At 46.3% G+C, this 17,025-nt stretch overlaps 2 protein-coding genes across 5 annotated transcripts in view; one reads left to right on the top strand and one right to left on the bottom strand.

Annotated features, from left to right (window-relative positions):
* PLXNC1 (plexin C1) overlaps positions 1-15,690 on the top strand; it is a 68,252-nt gene extending 52,562 nt beyond the window's left edge. Inside the window, exons 22-31 of the mRNA XM_052667362.1 lie at positions 80-257; positions 832-935; positions 4,716-4,770; positions 5,606-5,637; positions 5,726-5,833; positions 7,470-7,633; positions 8,044-8,191; positions 11,076-11,216; positions 11,296-11,370; positions 12,750-15,690. Of these exons, the coding sequence (XP_052523322.1) occupies positions 80-257; positions 832-935; positions 4,716-4,770; positions 5,606-5,637; positions 5,726-5,833; positions 7,470-7,633; positions 8,044-8,191; positions 11,076-11,216; positions 11,296-11,370; positions 12,750-12,854 (1,110 nt within the window). The 3' untranslated portion in view covers positions 12,855-15,690. The remainder of the gene's footprint in view (positions 1-79; positions 258-831; positions 936-4,715; positions 4,771-5,605; positions 5,638-5,725; positions 5,834-7,469; positions 7,634-8,043; positions 8,192-11,075; positions 11,217-11,295; positions 11,371-12,749) is intronic.
* The window catches only part of CEP83 (centrosomal protein 83), a 47,767-nt gene that overhangs the window by 9,473 nt on the left and 21,269 nt on the right, over positions 1-17,025 (bottom strand). For 3 of the 4 annotated variants that reach the window (XM_052667370.1, XM_052667372.1, XM_052667371.1), the window contains one exon: positions 16,153-16,848. The exons of the other annotated variant lie outside the window; for it this stretch is intronic. In XM_052667370.1, the coding sequence (XP_052523330.1) occupies positions 16,663-16,848 (186 nt within the window). In that variant the 3' untranslated portion in view covers positions 16,153-16,662. Of the gene's footprint in view, positions 1-16,152; positions 16,849-17,025 lie in introns of those variants that run through there. 4 annotated transcript variants of the gene reach the window in all.

The raw sequence follows: 17,025 nt of genomic DNA, 5'->3' as shown, positions 1-17,025 counted from the left end.
AGGTTTTCAGTCAGACGGTTGTTGTTTTCCGTGCCAAAAACTCCCTTTAAGTCAGAATGACTTGTGTTTCTTCCCCCAGACTGTGAATGTTATCTTTGAAAAAATCCCTGAAAATGAGAGTGGAGATGCCTGTCAAACTATTCAAGTTAATGTGCTGGACTGTGACACCATAGGCCAAACCAAGGAGAAGAGCCTTCAAGCTTTCCTTAATAAGAACGGCTTTCCCTATGGTCTTCAGCTGGGTGAAATTGGTCTTGGTAAGAGCATGTCACTGTGTTATATTCTCTTAAAGTTCACTCATCTGTCAGTGGAGTTTTCATTCTAGGAATTCCTACATTTGGCTTTGATATATATATTTTTTACCTTCTAGGAAGAACGTTATTTATTACAAGGTATTTCTAGGGAAACCTACGTGATTTATAGTAGCAGTTAAAACAGCAGAACTGCATCTGCTTCACTTCTGCAGGAACTTCAGTATGCATTAATAGTAAACGTGCTACTCTTTGTGTCTTCTAGTCCTAACATAGCAGTAACATCAGGGAACGCTTGTGCAAAAGAATAGCAGGTGATAGCACCTCTAAAATTCTGTCTTGACCAACACAAAATAGCTTCCGTGAATGGAAGCTGTCCTGACTGTCTCTCCATAAGAACAGTCTGTAGTGTGGGATTGCAAAACCACTCCCGCGTGAACTTGCAGAGGGACAGAGAGAAGCAGAGCTTAGTTGGGAGCCACTCGTACAAAAATAATTAGGCGGTGTTTTTCTTCACAACCATCTGTACAGTGAGAATGTGGTTGAGATGTAATTGTTTTCTGTTGCTGTCATACTGCAGAACTTGTGTCTGAGGAGCAGCAAAGAGAATTGTTGGATATTGATGGTTCCTCTGAGATGATGGAGGATGGGATAAGGAAGCTGAATACCATTGCTCATTACAAGGTAAGCAGGAAAGCCATGAACAATAAATAGCAATGAATTGAGAAGCAGTTTTTCTCCCAGTTCTAAATGCTGTCTGTGCAGAAATATCTCGACTGATCAAAATCTTGGAGACACAGCTGAGCATCACCAACAGAAGGAAAGAAATGTGACCCATAGTGTTCTTGTCAATGATTCACATTTTCTACTGCTTTTCAGAGTTTTGCTTGTTGCAGGGCTCCTTGCAGAGAAACAGTTACTTTAGTCAGACAATTTAGATAAAAGATCGTCTGATTTCCAGCTATGATCACTGTCTTGAGCCTCTTCTATTCTTTGCTGCTGAGTTTTTTGTCTCACCATAAGCAGCTATGAACCTCTTCCCACCTCATATTTTCATTATGTGAGCTTTTGTGGAAGCTCATCAAGAGTCAGAATCAAATGGCTGCTGAGACGAGTTTGATTTTTATTCTTTACAGACCTTGTTCCTAACTCTTTCCCTTTTTCTCTGTTTTTGCTTCCACCTATATTACCACTTACAACCTAATTTTTCCCCTCTGATTCCAATTGCAACCAGTTTTCAAGCAGTCTTTGTTAATGCTGCACTCCTCTCCATCATTGCAACAATAGAGGCCCACATTTAGAGACAGAACCCTTTTTGGAGTGGCACATTGCAAAAGCGTAGCAAGCAGCATTGCCTGCTAGGGAGTTGCCACTGATGCTAGGCAAACTGGAGGGCAAGAGAGTGAGTTAAGGTGTGCAGCAGATGGCTGGCATGAGCTGATATGGTAGCTCACATTTTGATGCTTACCAATAGATGCTGGAAATGAAGTTTGTGTGCTGTGCTGAGTGCTTTTAGCGAGCTTTCTTCATGCCTCATTGCTGAAAGTCTGGCTTATATAGGTAAGCTTTGCTAATGAGAGTATGTCTGTGTCATGCAATGCAGTGTGGTTCTCAGAAACCAGAGCAAACCCTGAACAAGTTGCTGTGTTCAAGTACAGTGCCATCCAGAGACAGGAGCAAGGACTTCCAGCAGTACTGATTGTAGCTTGGGTGGACCATAAGGCTGCTCAGGTCTGAAGCAAGCTCCTTTGGGGTGACTTCATAGTTTTCTGTAGGTGTTTGTTGCTCTCCTTACATCCTAGGGTGACAGAGGTGAACCAGACATCCTGAGTCCCCAGTCCAGTGTCTTAAGAGATTTTCCTGTGCTTCTCTTGAATCTTATCTATACGTCAGCATAGGGCCTCCCCCCACTCTGGCAGAGGTTTTGTACAAATAAGGACATTGCAGTACTGCAGTCAGTATCTATGCAGTAAAGGTTGTTGCAGGTTTGCATCTGATCAAGTATCTAAACTTGTGCCTAGTGTGATAGCACCAGCCCTTTTTACTGCAGGCAGCTATTACAAGTGTTGCCTGGCTTTACATGGCAGCTTTTTACTTTCCCTGAGCTCGTGGTGTGCTGTGGCTCACGGGTGCCATACCTCGTGGCAAATAAGTTTGCTCCAGTTGGTCACTGCCATCCCTGGGTATCTTTGTCCTAGACCTTGTTTTCATCTGTGGTTTCTGCAGGCAGATGCAAGTTAGATGGGAGGTTTGGTTCTTTTCTACAAAGCTGTAACTATACTAATTATAGCTTAGCAGCTGCCCTATGGAAAAATAGCATTGGGCATATCTGTTAGATATTTTAGTCCTCTTTTTTTTTTCTGACCTTGAGAAGACATTTTAGGCAGTGGATTAGTAGCAGGTATCAGGAATTAGCTTACCCAGTTTATTTTCTTGTGTGTATATTGATGCAAAAAGGAACGCAAAGGCAAGCAAAGCAAGAAGAGGAAACTTTGCGTGCACTGTGTGAGGGTAGTAACACTGCCTGAGCTTACCACCTCAACAGGACCTAGAGCTTTGTGGCAAGCCAGAACTTTTTCTTTTTGCTTACCATCCTTAAACGCTACAAATGAACCAAATATCTGGAACTGGGAAGTACCTCCGAGTCTTTTTTAAGATACTCAAGCATGAAGGTTGCACTGCAAAGGTCCTCACCAACCTCTCTTGAAAAAACAGGCAGTTTCTACACTGCGTTTAAAAATGCAGAAGTAGGGGATGTTTGTGTTTTGGTGTAGTTTTCTGAAGAGAGAGATAACTTTGTGTTTCTTCCTTGTGTGTTCTTTTGTTTGTAAGTCTGTGTTCTTGGTATGGACATTGATATGATTATTTATGAGGTCTGCAGCATTGCTTGCATGCAAATAACTACAAGCCTTGGCAAGAAAGCTGCTGATTATCATGAAGTCTTATTTTCCACACAAGAAGACAGCTAGAGAGCCACTTTCAGATCTGCTGCCCAGTCATGGATCTCAGTTTATCAGGCTATAGTGGCATCACGCTCTCTAGGAACCTTGAAAATAATTATTACAGGGAGGAGAGGAGGCCTGGTGAGCAAGGCGGAGGCACAGAGCCACACTGCGTCTTCTGTTTTGCAGAGCTGCTTTACACCACGTTGTATGGGTCTGTGCAGATTGCCCTTCTCTGTTCCCTCAGTGACACACCCAGCTCAGTAATGATGTTCAGAGCAACCCACTGCAAAAAGTCAGGCACTTGGACCCCAAAATAAGGGTTTATATCGTGAGTTTTTTTACAGACCAGACTAAAAAAAATTGTAAGTACGACCACTGCAGCAACAGTAAAGAAGGGGAAGCATATTCCATTCAGTGCTAAAAGCAGCTCTTGCCCCAGAAGTAAAAGCCAAAGCAGGAGCTCAGATCCTGGTCATGCTGCAGCAGCACCTCCACTCCTGACAGAAAGCAGAGTTCTCTCCTGAACTCCCCTTCCCACCCAGGGCAGGAGCTGCCATCCCAGCATTGGGCTGCTCTTGTGCTCCTCAGGGAGGGACTGCCAGCAGCACGTGGCCCACGCTGCTCAGGGACTGTTTGCCTGTCTTCAGGGACAAGAAGGAGGATTCCTGTTCTCTCTGGGCGTTTGTCATGTCAAGAGAGAGCCTTAGAGCAGATTCCCACTTGTGCCAAATTTTAAAGTGCTCTGTGTTATCTGAAGCGTTCTGAAACACTGTATGATAAGTGGAAATGCTGCAAAAAATAAAGCTTGTAAAATAGATTATATTTACTTTCAGGGAGCAAGTGTAAGTGCATAATTCTTTTCTGCAAGACACAGCTTTTGATAGAGTATCTTAATGTTTAAACTGGTTTCTCACACTGGGCAGTCTGCCAAGGTTTAAGAAGCACTTGAAATATTTTGGCAGAGATCCCTTCTTAGGACTGGCCAGTTGTTTTCGTAATTATAGAGAGAAGTAAACTGGCACTTGGCAAAACCCAGCGTTTGACAGCAGAGCAGTGGTATAGTTCTCAGTGTGAGCCATTTTGGACTTGTACTTTGACAATAAAAGCATGAGTTGCACTTTCACTCCGATATAACACAGGGAAGGTTGTGGATCATTTCCCAAGGAGGCTGTGGATGCTCCATCCCTGGAGGCATTCAAGGCCAGGCTGGATGTGGCTCTGGGCAGCCTGGTCTGCTGGTTGGAGACCCTGCACAGAGCAGGGGGGTTAAAACCAGATGCTCATTGTGAAGACCAGGCCTTTCAATGATAACACTCACTATCCTGGCAGCACTATAAATTCAGGCAAGGAGGAGGAAGATCTTGCCTAGAAATCACAAAGTAACTAGATATGCATTTTGACCTTACTTTCCATGGGGCATAAATAAGTTGGTGGCTTTGGGAATTGAGTTTGAGAATAGCTCTGGGCTAGACCCTCAGTGTGACCTATTTCAGCAAGACATGTTTGGATTTGCTTTCAGATTGCAAATGGAGCAACCATAAAAGTCTTGAAAAAGAAGACAAATACCCACTCAGGTAAGAAATGAACTGCAATCTATTTGATCTTTTGTAGAGAATGGGCTGGGAATGCAGAGAGCCGAGCTATGACAGGTTGCGTCTCGGTCAATAGCAGCTCAGAAAAATTGGCACTTCAGCAGAACTGAGCCAGATGAAGAGCCGCGCTACCTTGGCTGTGGGCCTCTGGCACGTACAGTGGGCTCAGGAGGAAGAAAGAAGGCAAAGTAAAGAGAGGCATGGCCTATAGTCCTTGGCTTCTGAGTGATTCAAGGCACAAACTCATAGGCAGGAAAGCGGGGAACCCCAGAGAATAGCACAAACTGATGAGAGCAGCACAGGAAGTGTGCCCTGCTCCAGTGTCAGCCCCTGGGGAGAAACACACGTGGCGTGTGACTGTGACTCACCACACAGTCAAAGCGGGCATCTGAAGCTACAAGACATGCCCCCGGGGAATGAGTCACAGGGTGGCATTGCCTCCTCCCTCAGCAAAAACAGAGTTGCCCATTCCCAGCTATTGCTTTCAAACCTGACTTCAGCCTGCTTCACCAAGGGCTCTTAGCAGAGATGAAACTGTGCAGTCACCTCCTCTGCTGCTGATCACCCTTCTCTCAGAGGGGCTGATATTTGCAGCCAACTCACTCCAGCAGCAGCTTAGAACTGTCTTAGTGGGACAACTTGGAACTAGGATGTGACCCAAAACTGGTGCAATTCTGAGGTTTCTCCCACCCTGCAGGCAAGAAAGTGTGACACTGATCGGCTTGCTCAGCACCCTCACGCATCACAGCTCAGACTTCAGAGCTGGTAGCTGTATGTTTCGTTAATGTGTGTTTGCTCTTTGCTTTCTGTTGTTTAGATGTGGACTACTCTGATGAGCACTGTCATTTGGTGAGTTCAGTCATTGCACTGTTACACGGTAGATGTACTACTGAACTGTGTTTGTATCTGTGTAATCTCTCTAACCTTATCGTGACAGATTTTACCAGACTCTGAAGCAAATAAAGACATGAAAGGATCGGGTCACAAAGGAAAGCAAAAATTCAAAGTGAAAGAAATGTATCTGACAAAGCTACTGTCAACCAAGGTAAGCTGTGAAGGTCTTGTTTGGGGGCTGGTGTTAGGCTTGGCAAGTTTTGCATGAAGAAAATAGAAATTTAAGCAGAAATTGTGCAAGCTTCCTGTGCATTATCAAATGCTAAATAAAAAGCCTGTAAAAATCACTCTGCAAACTACTGACTGGGACCATTTGTAAAGATAGCCACACTTCAGGTTTGCTAACGCTAGAGGTCTAAAATACTCTTATTGTCACGTTCACACACTCCATCTCCCCAAGGAGTGCAACTTTTTTTTTTTTTTTTTTAATTGGGGTTACAGAAATTGAGTTTTGCTACTGAGCTCCACAGAGTAAGAGCAGTCCCTGTCAGTCAGAATCACAGAATCACAGAATTGTAGGGGTTGGAAGGGACCTCCAGAGATCATCGAGTCCAACCCCCCTGCCAAAGCAGGTTCCCTACAGTAGGGATTCCCTACTGTGTAGGTTCTACTATGTAGGTTCCCTACAGTAGGGACAGTACAGTCAGCAATTCATTTGCCCTCTGGTGGAGTCTGCCCAGCTCAGAAGCAACTTCTTATGTTTCTAGTGCCTGAGTTCCAGCAAATGCTGCCCATGAAATGAAATAATCTTTTTAGGGTCTCCAATGAAGCATCCAAAATAAATAGATGAATTTTTAAAAACAGGGTCCTTGGGATTGGTAATATAATTACTTAATACGTACAGTTGACATCCCTTGGAGTTAGCCACATTTATTCCCTCCAGTAATGTCATCTTGTTTCTGACATGCTCAGATGGGATATAAAATTCTTTCAGCAGCGTATTACTTAAAATATTAATCAGTGCACTGTGCTGAGAGCTGTGAGATACGAGAGGCCTGAAGGGATGATGATGACGATCGCCTTCTTGCATTTAAAAAGCTATCAGTCATCATTTAATTAGACTGTTGATAGCATCTGAGGCAATTTGGGACACTACTTGAAGTGGGAGTGAAGTCTGGTCGCTTCTCATTAGGCATGGAAACTAGCATCAGCCCTTAGGAGTTGCTGGGGTAAGCCATTAGTGAAGATGTCAGTGTGTCTGTCAGCAGTCCAGACTTTGCTTTTGTCAGCCAAACAGCTTTGCTTCTGGATCAGGAATACCCAGCATTTAGTTCTTCATCTTTGTATGCCACCCCAAGCCACTATCCTAGAATTAGATCAGCAGCCACAGCGCCTTGGCTGAGAGGTGCTACTGGTGAGAGCAGCTCACATTCTATCTGTAAGGCAGCTTGAAGGCTCATGCCCTCAAGAGCTGGTTAAACTTCAGTTCCTCACCTCCCTCTTGTTGCAGCCACGTGTTGCAAATGCCTTCAGCAGAGGTGTGAACAGTGTCTGAAGAGCTGAGGTTCTCTGTTCAGGAAATGCCACGAGCGATTCCTTTCACGTACCATTTGTCACTTGTTTCCCGTCCGCAGAGCAGTAGTGATGTGTGAAAGCAGTTTGTTACGCTGTGGTTGCAGTTTCAGTTTTGTTTCTGTCGGTTGCCGGTAGCCCATGGCCCAGGTGTTTGTCACAAACACACGGTGATTTCTGTGCGTGGTTCACCTGCGCACATTGGGCTCTCGGCGATGACAAATGTTGTTTTTCTCCTGTGTAACCGTAGCGCTCCTCGCTTCCTTACTTCTCAGGTTGCAATTCATTCCGTTGTCGAAAATCTCTTCCGGAGTATTTGGAGTTTACCTAACAATAAAGCACCTGTTGCCATCAAGTACTTTTTTGACTTTCTGGACGCCCAGGCCGAAAGCAAAAGAATCACTGACCCTGATGTGGTTCACATATGGAAAACCAACAGGTACGGCTGTGTGACAGGCACAGGAGTGCGTGTGCTCTTCAAAAGTGTAGTTGCAAAGATGGGTGGTCATCCATAATCCAAAGAATAAGATTTTGGTGGGTCGGGTTGAAGACGTGTCCCCATAATGTGAGGGCATGGATTAGGTACTGATAAAACCCCTGTAGCTCTCAGGGCTTTGGAGTATGCACACTGACTTCAGAGCCAGAAGGAGATTGAGAGTGGTATTTGTAGGTGGAGGGGGGACCGATGGATGGGTTTGCCCTGTAGCCTCTGTTCCCCAATCCCTCTTGTAACAGCAGGCAGCACAAAAACATGCTTCCTTCTATGAGTACAGTGAAATTAAAGTACCGTTATAAAGTAGTTGTGTGGCCTGAGCTAAATCTTGAGGGTGCTTGTTCTTTCTCTCCTAGTCTTCCTCTGCGCTTCTGGGTGAACATACTGAAGAATCCCCAGTTTGTCTTTGATGTTAAGAAAACGTCACATATAGATGGCTGTCTGTCTGTCATCGCACAAGCCTTCATGGATGCCTTTTCTCTAGCAGAACAGACGATGGGGAAGGTAATGCTGCCCTGCATGGCTATCGCTGACTTCTCAACCAGTGATTAATTTTTTTTCTAACTATTTAATTATTTGGGGGATGAAAGAAGTCTTGAATCTACTGAAGCTGAGGGCAAAATTGGCTGTGGTGTCATTAAGCCAGGCTTCCATTTCTTGTTGCTCCATCTTAGAAGACTCAGAAGAATTCATTGGCATAGACAGATACAGCAGGTAAAATGTTATTTGTATGGGTAACTGCTGCTTATCTTGATAGCATCATCATCAAGCTCCAGCACCCCTGCTGCATGCAGGGCTGCCAACCTCCATATCTAATACTAGACCAGGCTGCCCATGGCCCAGTCAAGCCTGGCCTTGAACACCTCCAGGGATGGGGCCTCCACAACCTCTCTGGGCAGCCTGTTACAGCACCTCACCACTCTCTTGGTAAAGAACTTCCCCCAATATCCAACCTAAATCTTCCCTCCTTCGACTTAAACTGATTTCCCCTTGTCCTGCTGTTATCTACCCTTGTGAAAGACTGTAGTGGATAGAATATGTGGAGGAGGGTGGAAATGGTATAAATTTTAATGAAGTTTTTAAGCAGAGGTCATAAAAGCGTTAATGTTATCTAAGAACTATTTCAGACTTTGCAGCTTGCTGATGTGCAGAGAACAGTTACAGTAAGCTACAGGGATCGGTGAGAATATCTGAAAGAGGGCAAAAGTTCAACACAGTTCCTTTCATGGGTGTTAGCCACTCTCTTTTTATATCCAGAATTATTTACTGAAGGAACAAATCCAGAAATCTTGCACTCAGAAGTTCTCTAGTACAATGTCAGAAAGTCTGGGGACCAGAAAGAATTCCTTTTTCCTGAGGCTATATTCCTTTTCTTTGGAGCGAAGCTGGCTGTACTTACTCAGGCTCATGCTACCAAGGAAAGAAAGCCAGAGATTTTTCAGACTAAAATTTTGTAGAGAAAAATTCAGTAATTTCCTGTGTGAGCTGAGCTGCACCAACTGCTCATCTGTTAAATAACGAATAGTGCGCTCGTTTCTCATGCTTCAGGAGCAGAGTGTTATGAACTAAAGCTAATCACCTCGCTTGCTTGATGGGGAAAAATGGAGATGAGCACAGCCAGTTAAGTTTCTGCACCTACCATCCATTGTGAAGTCCTGTTGCTACAACAGCTCCGATTAGTCATGTGAAAAGAGGGTGTCCTGAAACATGCTGGTTTGTGATGCCATTAACATATTGTTAGGTATTAGTAAAATAAATTTACTGTCACGATTTTTAGCCTTTCATCTTAAAGCATTCTGTATAGACAATTAGAAAACAAACATGCTGAAAAGGCTTCGTCACACAGTGGAAACAGGGGAAGCGAGGTGTCACAGGGCTGTGTCATTTAGTCCCCAGAACTTAAATTTGAGCAGTTACAGGAAACTACCAGCCCCCACTTTTGCATGTTGAAGTCATGGTTTCCAGATGGAGCTTTGGCTCCTACCAAACACCAGCGCTTATTTCCTCAGCTGAGCTAAAAGCTGACTGGTCAGCAGTGCTCACCTGGGCCACTGAAGTCCTGGGGGAGGAGTCCCTATGGCTCTGCTTGCCTGGCAATCAGCTCTGTACACAGAAAGTAAAGAGAAAGGCAGGGCATGGGACAATGTTCTAGGGAACCTCTACCAGCACAGTGTTTAGAGGGTTCTCTGGCATATTGCCTAAGGGGAACTTGGGTGCCAGGATCCCTAGGCCTGAGGGATGGGATGGCATCCAAAGAGACTTAGACAAGCTCGTGCTGTGGGCCCAGGAGCACCTCATGAGGTTTTACAAAGCCAAGTGCAAGTTCTGGCATCTGGGTGGTGGCAGTCCTTGCTATCAGTACAGCTGAGGGATGAAATGGTCAAGCCTGCCAGAAAGGGCTTGGAGTTACTGGTGGATGGCAAGCTGGACCTGAGACAGCAATGTGCCCTTGCGGCCCAGAAAGGCAACTGTATTCCAGGCTGCATCAAAAGCGGTGTGGCCAGCAGGGTGCGGGAGGTGATCCTGCCCCTCTGCTCTGTGCTGGTGAGATGTCACCTGGAGTACTGCATCTGGACGTGGAGTCCTCAGTGCAGGAGAGACGTGGACCTGTTGGAGTGTGTCCAAAGGAGGGCCACAGAAATAATGCCAGGGATGGAACAGCTTCCTGTGAGGATAGACTGAGAGAGCTGAGGCTGTTCAGCCTGGAGAAAGGAATGCTCTGCGGAGACCTGAGAGCGGCCTTTCAGAATCTAGAGGGAGGTTACAAGAAAGAAGAGGAGAGACTCTTTAGCAGAGTCTGTTGTAACAGGACGAGGGGAGATGATTTCAGACTAAAAGAGGGGAGGTTTTGATTGAATATAAGGAAAAAGTGTTTTACAGTGAGGGTGATGAAGCACTGGCACAGGTTGCCCAGAGAGGTGGTAGATGCCCCATCCCTGGAGACATCCAAGGTCAGGCTGGAGGGGCTCTGAGCAGGGAATTGGGCTGGGTGACCTTTGAAGGCCCCTTCCAACTCAGAAGATTCTATGAACTTTCTACAGCTCTGCTGCATCTGCTCTCCATTAAGCCCTATACTTCAGCTCTGACAATTGTTCAGGTCCAGAGAGGGCAGAGGAAAGATTAGAAAGAAAAACGTCTGAGAGATAAATAATCAGCACTCCCGATGCCATTGAAAATAATTACATGGCAGCTGTCACAAAACACAGTGAGCTGTTACCAATGTCTGGTCTTCGTCTTTCTTCTGTAACCTTGATTGCTTGCATGGAACCACTGCAAAGAGAAGTGAGTCACACAGAGACACGATTAGATGCAATTAACTGTGTGGAGGTGGAACCTCTGGAAACGTGTGCTGTGAAAACTGACAATGCTTCCAATATTTTCTCTTAAGGAAGCACCAACAAACAAGCTTCTCTACGCTAAGGACATTCCGCTGTACAAGAAGGAGGTGAAGGCGTACTACAAAGCCATCAGGGATCTGCCTCCCCTGACCACTTCAGAGGTTGAAGAATTTCTAACTCAGGAATCTAAGGTGCGGCTCAGAAGTGGGAGCTTCGTTTGCTTGTTCAAAAAACGAGAACTATTTGACCAGAGCTGTTTTTCTGTTCTAGAAACATGAAAATGAATTTAATGAGGAAGTGGCCTTGATGGAAATCTACAGATACATTGTGAAGTATTACGATGAGGTAAGCACTCACTGGGCCCAGCACACCGACCGGGCCAGGCCTCTCCCTGCTGGATGCCACTGACGTGGTGTTGCTGCAGTCCCATCTGCATGTGGGTTTGCCAGCCCAGGGCGTGATGCACCCTGATGTCAGCACTGCTTTGCTGCACCACAGAACTCTCCCTGCAGAGAAAGTAGCCAGTGCTTTGTGTTGTAGCGTTTGCACAGCATCCCTTATTGCCTGCCATGGCTCCGTGCTTGCGCTCCTTTTCTCCGGGGAGTGAGAAAACAAATCAGGGTGCAGCACCAGGGATCGTAACAATTGGCACCGAACCCCTCAGCAGAGCACTCAGCCCTGCAGCAAGACATGTCTGCTCTTTTCCCATCACAGCCCTCTGCTCCAACAGACTTTCTCTTAAGGAAAAGAAGCTATGGAGCTATTACTAACAAAGAACCTTTTCTCACCTGGATTCACTTTGCCACTGGCTGCCTCCAGGCCGCTCTGTGAGGAGCTCCCTGTCCCCTCCCCAAGGGGATTCTCATTTCAGTTTGCTTGGCTGTTCATGAGAGGCTGCTGTACCTGCAGCTGCAGAGGCATCTGAGGTGCAGTCCCAGGGTCTCTCAGCAGCACAGTGGCTGCCTGGCTGCAGCGCCCAGCTGCCGGGCACCTGATGGCTCCTATTTCTGGTCTCCAGCATCTTGAGTTATCTGGCTTTGGCATCAAACTTCTAAAAAGCTTGACGTAATAATTGGAAAAGCAGGACGATTTATTAAGCTTATTAGAATTGCTGACACAGAAGAGTTCAAGATACATTCCAATCCTAATGCCAATTTTTGCTCTTTTGAAGGCATAAAACCTCACTTCACTTAACCCCATCCTTAGGACACTCTCCCTGTGCTTCCCCCAGGCACGGGGGAGGAGTGGGGGGAGGAGGAACAGCTACACCTCTGCCATTGCTCTTGGCCCCTTTGTGGAGGTGCCAGCAGCATTCTCTGACACAGCAGTGCTCAGGGCTGCTTCCCATTGCCTGCTGGGTGCCAAAGGGGAGCTGTGGGGTGGCAGCTCATGGGAGGAGGAGAAATAAAGTTTGAGTGCAGATCTGCACTGGAGTAAAACTGCCCCATGCACTCCAGCAGCTGAATGTGGAGGGGATTCATCTGCTTCTTAGTTTGGCTCTGTCGTTCTTGTGTGGAGTGTTGCAATTGCTGTAATTATAATGACTTGAAAGGAAAGCTACTAAAATGAAGTGCTGAAGTCAGAAGAGAATGTTTACATACAGACGGGCATTCAGATGAGTTCTTCTGCCAGTGGCTGCTGGAATGCAGACAAGTAGGCTTTAAAGAGCAGCAAATCAAAGAAACACTAACAAAATGATTCCCTTTTTTGCTAATTGTTAACAGATTGTCAGCAAACTCGAGCGAGAACGGGGGTTTGAAGATGTCCAGAAACAGCTCCAGCAAGTAAAAGCCTTATTTGATGAAAAGAAGAAATGCAAATGGGTTTGAGCAAAGCACTGCCTCACAGCATCACTGCGGGGAACTTGAAATAAGCGCTGCTGCTCCCCAGGCAGTTCTGAATGACTCTGTACAGGGCTCGAGCCACTTGGACACTGCTTCACTCTGACCATTCCATACCCCAGTTTGGGAACGGAGGGTGCACAGGGCTGGATATTGGACATGCCAATGTGACGGTGCAGCTGAGGCTGGCACTGGCAGCCCAGAGGTTTTAGGTACTTGAACCCAGGTACTGCCAGCTACTGCCTCTGTAAGCTTCCCACAGACTGAAAAGCAGCTTGTAGGATCTGCACGCTGCAAGCTCGGAGTTGCCCATGTGAACCTTTACATTGCTTTGCTCTGTTTGGAAAAGAGAAAGCTGATGATGGTTTGCCACACCCTTCCCACAGCCGCAGACAGGCTGTGGGGTCAGCACGCTGCCCAGCTGCAGGCTCCTTCCTTCCAGGCAAATGTAGGCTGGCTCCTGTTGCAATGAAAAGCAGCACCCAGTGACACTTGGGAGAAGCTTGCTTTGCAAGGGGGTGGGGCTGAGCTTTGAAGTGCAAATGCCACATGGCAGGAGTTTAGAAATGGCTTTGCAGGGGGAGCCAACCACAGATCAGGGCTTCGGAGAAAGGACCTGCTCTGGCATCAGTCTGTGTTTACATTTCTGCCTCTCCATCCTTAGACAAGCTGTGAAGCCCCTGTGAGCAGCTTCCGAGGTGTAACCTCTGCGGCCACGCTGCCTCAGAGCAGGCAGCTGTGATGGCTGCGCTCAGAGAACAGCCCCTGTCTGCCAGCTCTGTCAGCCTCACCACCTGTGTGCAGGTGGCTCACAAACCCAATGCCAGCATCTCATTGTATTTTTCCAGGTTGTCCAAACAAAGGTTTTGTCAAAAGAAGGTTAATTAGGGCTTGGGCAGCCTGCTGTCATCCTGCTGGGGAGGTTTTTGAGGCGTGGATGTTTTCAAAGAAAGACCTGGGAGGAAGAAGCATTGCGTTTGTGGCTGACACCCAATGGAAGAGCTGTGGTGCCGCTCTGCTGCCGCACAGCTGCACTTCCATGTGAGCTGCAAGGTTTGGTCACCACGGGCTCTGCTTTGATTGCTATAATGGCACATACTAAGGCTTCAGCCAGCACCCAATTTTCAGGCAGGGCTTTGATCAGCAGCATCTCCTCTACAAGGTGGGAGAAGGCCCAAAAAGCATTGCCTCGAGGCTCCTGAGGGCCCCACCACTGGGCAACCATGCGCTGTCCCCTGCCTTGGTACAACCGGCTCACACTTAGAGCAGGCAGCATCCTCTGGGTCTTGGGATGAGGCAGAGACGTGGCACGTGGCTCCCAGGCAGCTGAGCAGTCCAAACAGGCGTTCCCGTGCAGCACTGCCTTGGTGATGCCCAGAGGTCACAGCACACCAGCAGAGCGGAGCTGGCCAGGCTGGCTGTGCATGGCCGGCCAGCGGCAGGGGGGGCAAACAGCCACACCTGGGCAGAAGGAAGGGCATCTGCTCCCATGGGAAGAACAAAACAAAACACGTTGCCTACTGGTCTGCCCCCTCCCTGCCGTATGATTGCACAAATTGTTCCTCTTGCAGATCAGAGAGGGGAGCCGCCTGTCCGTACTGTGATGGCTTTGTTTTAATTCAAGTCTTATACTTGCTATTAAGTTTACACTTTATACTTGATGGAATGTATGGCTTTGTTCAGGAAGCTGCACTACAATGTTGCAGTGCTTTCAGCAGTTCTCTCCTCTGCCAGGCGTGGTAAGTTTCATTTTAATGGAAAAGAGCCGAACCAATCTAACCCGTCTTGCCCTCTGTCCTAAAGGAGTGCACTGTGGCTCGAGTAGCACATAAATGCAGATCAGCTGTACTTAAGGGCTGTGATTTTTAATGTTCTTAACCTGAGCTTTTTAAGCAGCGTCAAACTAATCGATGATAAAGCACAGTAACTACCACTGAAGGACAGGCATCAGCAGTTTGCTCACTGCACTCAGGCAGACGCCTCACGAGTTGAGCTCCATTTCGGTTGATGGCTGGAAGTGCATGAGAAGGAAACGCGCTCGTTTTGTTCAACAGTGACCTTCTGTACAGGCAGAAGCACAACTCACAGCTTCTGCTTGGAAAGCTGTAAAATAGAATCTGTTTGCGTGGGTCTGATCCTGTGAACCTCACTGTGTGTTTATATGATGAGAAAACTGAAACCAGTCCTATTCTGTATTTGTACTACTGCTTGTTTGCTGCAATAGCGTTAATGATTTCTAGAGATTAAGTATGTGTTGAAGCAGGCCCTGTAGCTTTGCCTACGGCCTGGAATAGGATTCTTGCCTTGTATCGGAGCCTCCTAACCAGCTTCACTCTGTTGTAGCCCATTTGAAGTCATGCTGGGACTTTGTAAACCATGAAGTGGATCTCACAAAGTGACGTGAAGTATAATGAAGTGATTGTAGCTCTTGTGGTAGGTTTGGGACCTCACAAAACATTGGCACAACTCCCACCCTCACAGTCTGCTGTTACTCGGACAAAACAAGGTATTGACTAAAGCTGCCTTCTGGCAACCCAACAACTGTAGTCGCGTTCTCTAAAATGAAAGCAAACCTCTCTTGAACTGATTTCCACATGTTTACAGGCAAACAGCTATTGCAAACAGCTTATTTTCTAACACTAGCTTACAGAGCATTATTTTGCAGTCATTAAAAGTCAAATGCTACTAATGTGTAAAGTAATTCCTGTTGTACAGAAGTTAACCTGTTGTTTAAAATGAATGGTTTGAAAAAAGTGCAAACGACAAATACATGTTGGTGTTTGTATGGGTTTATCTCAAATAAAGTGCATTTGAAGGCTGGTTAGATTACTTTGTGTATTTTAAAATGGTTGAGAGAGCAAACAGTTTTGCAGTGGTGCCCGGGCCAGGAGGAGAGTGCAAGATGCAGTACAATCAGCTTCCATTGCTTCCAGCAGTTACAGGTGCCATGCACTGCTTTCCTTGGAGAGCACTTAGGAAACCGTAATACAGCACTTATGTTTATCTATGGCACAGAAAGTAAAACATGCTGGAGAGCAAAGCTGAATGCATGACAATGCCAGCCACCACCTGCAGCTCATTCCTCAGCTGACTGTTCCTACAGTTCCAACAATATGCAGTCAAGTATTAAACACTTTTCATTAATGAATTTACACTGCAGTATCCCGAAAAAAACAAAACAGCAAGAAGAAGCCAGCCCACACCTCCAAGTTTTCACTATCAAGTCATCAAAAATTAATTGAATCTCCACAGGTGTTAAGCTGATAACCAAGGAAAACAACTTAAACCTTAAATAAATAAATTTATTGTAGCTGACAAAACAAGCTACAGTGGCAACAAATACAAACTAACGTTTTCATCACCTGAAGGCAATTTGTTACACTTCATCTCTACAACAGTATTTTTTTAAAAACTAATTGTTGCTTCTTGATGTTACAAAACCAAGAGGCACATGGACAACAGCAAAGTCAGGAGCACCCATTTCACCCCATCTGTCTGCATGGGAATTTCGGAGCACCGCTCCAGGCGTGGATTCCAGCAGCTGGAGTACTATCACAAATGTAGTTTATTTCGTGTCTTGACTCCCAAATATTTGTATAGCATTTCTATAAAGATATTTTCAAAATGCTGTTATAACGTTTTCATTTCGATACCATCCCGTTTGCTAACGGATCAAAACACAAAACTGCACAGGATGTATTTCCCGCACCTCCGCACGCACAGTCGTGCTTTGGAGGATATTAAGAGCACGTAGCCAGGAGGAGCTACTGCAAACAGCACCTACAGATTGCACGCCTTATGCAGAGTCCTCGCTCTGCACGGCAGCTCCCTCTGCTCCCCTGCTGGACGCCAGCTCCCTGCGTGTTCCTGCTGTGAGCCGCTCCCCAGCCGGCCCAAGCTCCTGCAGCTGCTTTCTCTGCCTGGTTTCGAGATCTTCCAGCCGCTTGCGAAGCAGGGAGAGCTCTCTCTGATGCTGTTCTTCCTTGAAATTAATAGAAGTGGCTCTATTATACTTTGCACGCCTCCAAGGGACCAAAACGAGCAGTTGTTTCATTTTTTAAAGTAATGATTTTGAAACAAAAACTGTGATGTTTGAAATGTTATTCATTACATTCCAGCCTCCAGCACCCCCCACTTCCAGCAGGTCTCGCTCTGACAC

This window comes from Tympanuchus pallidicinctus, unplaced genomic scaffold (genome assembly GCF_026119805.1).
Source record: "Tympanuchus pallidicinctus isolate F22 unplaced genomic scaffold, pur_lepc_1.0 scaffold8, whole genome shotgun sequence".
Taxonomy (NCBI): domain Eukaryota; kingdom Metazoa; phylum Chordata; class Aves; order Galliformes; family Phasianidae; genus Tympanuchus; species Tympanuchus pallidicinctus.
This window is presented reverse-complemented; position numbering and strand designations above follow the sequence as displayed.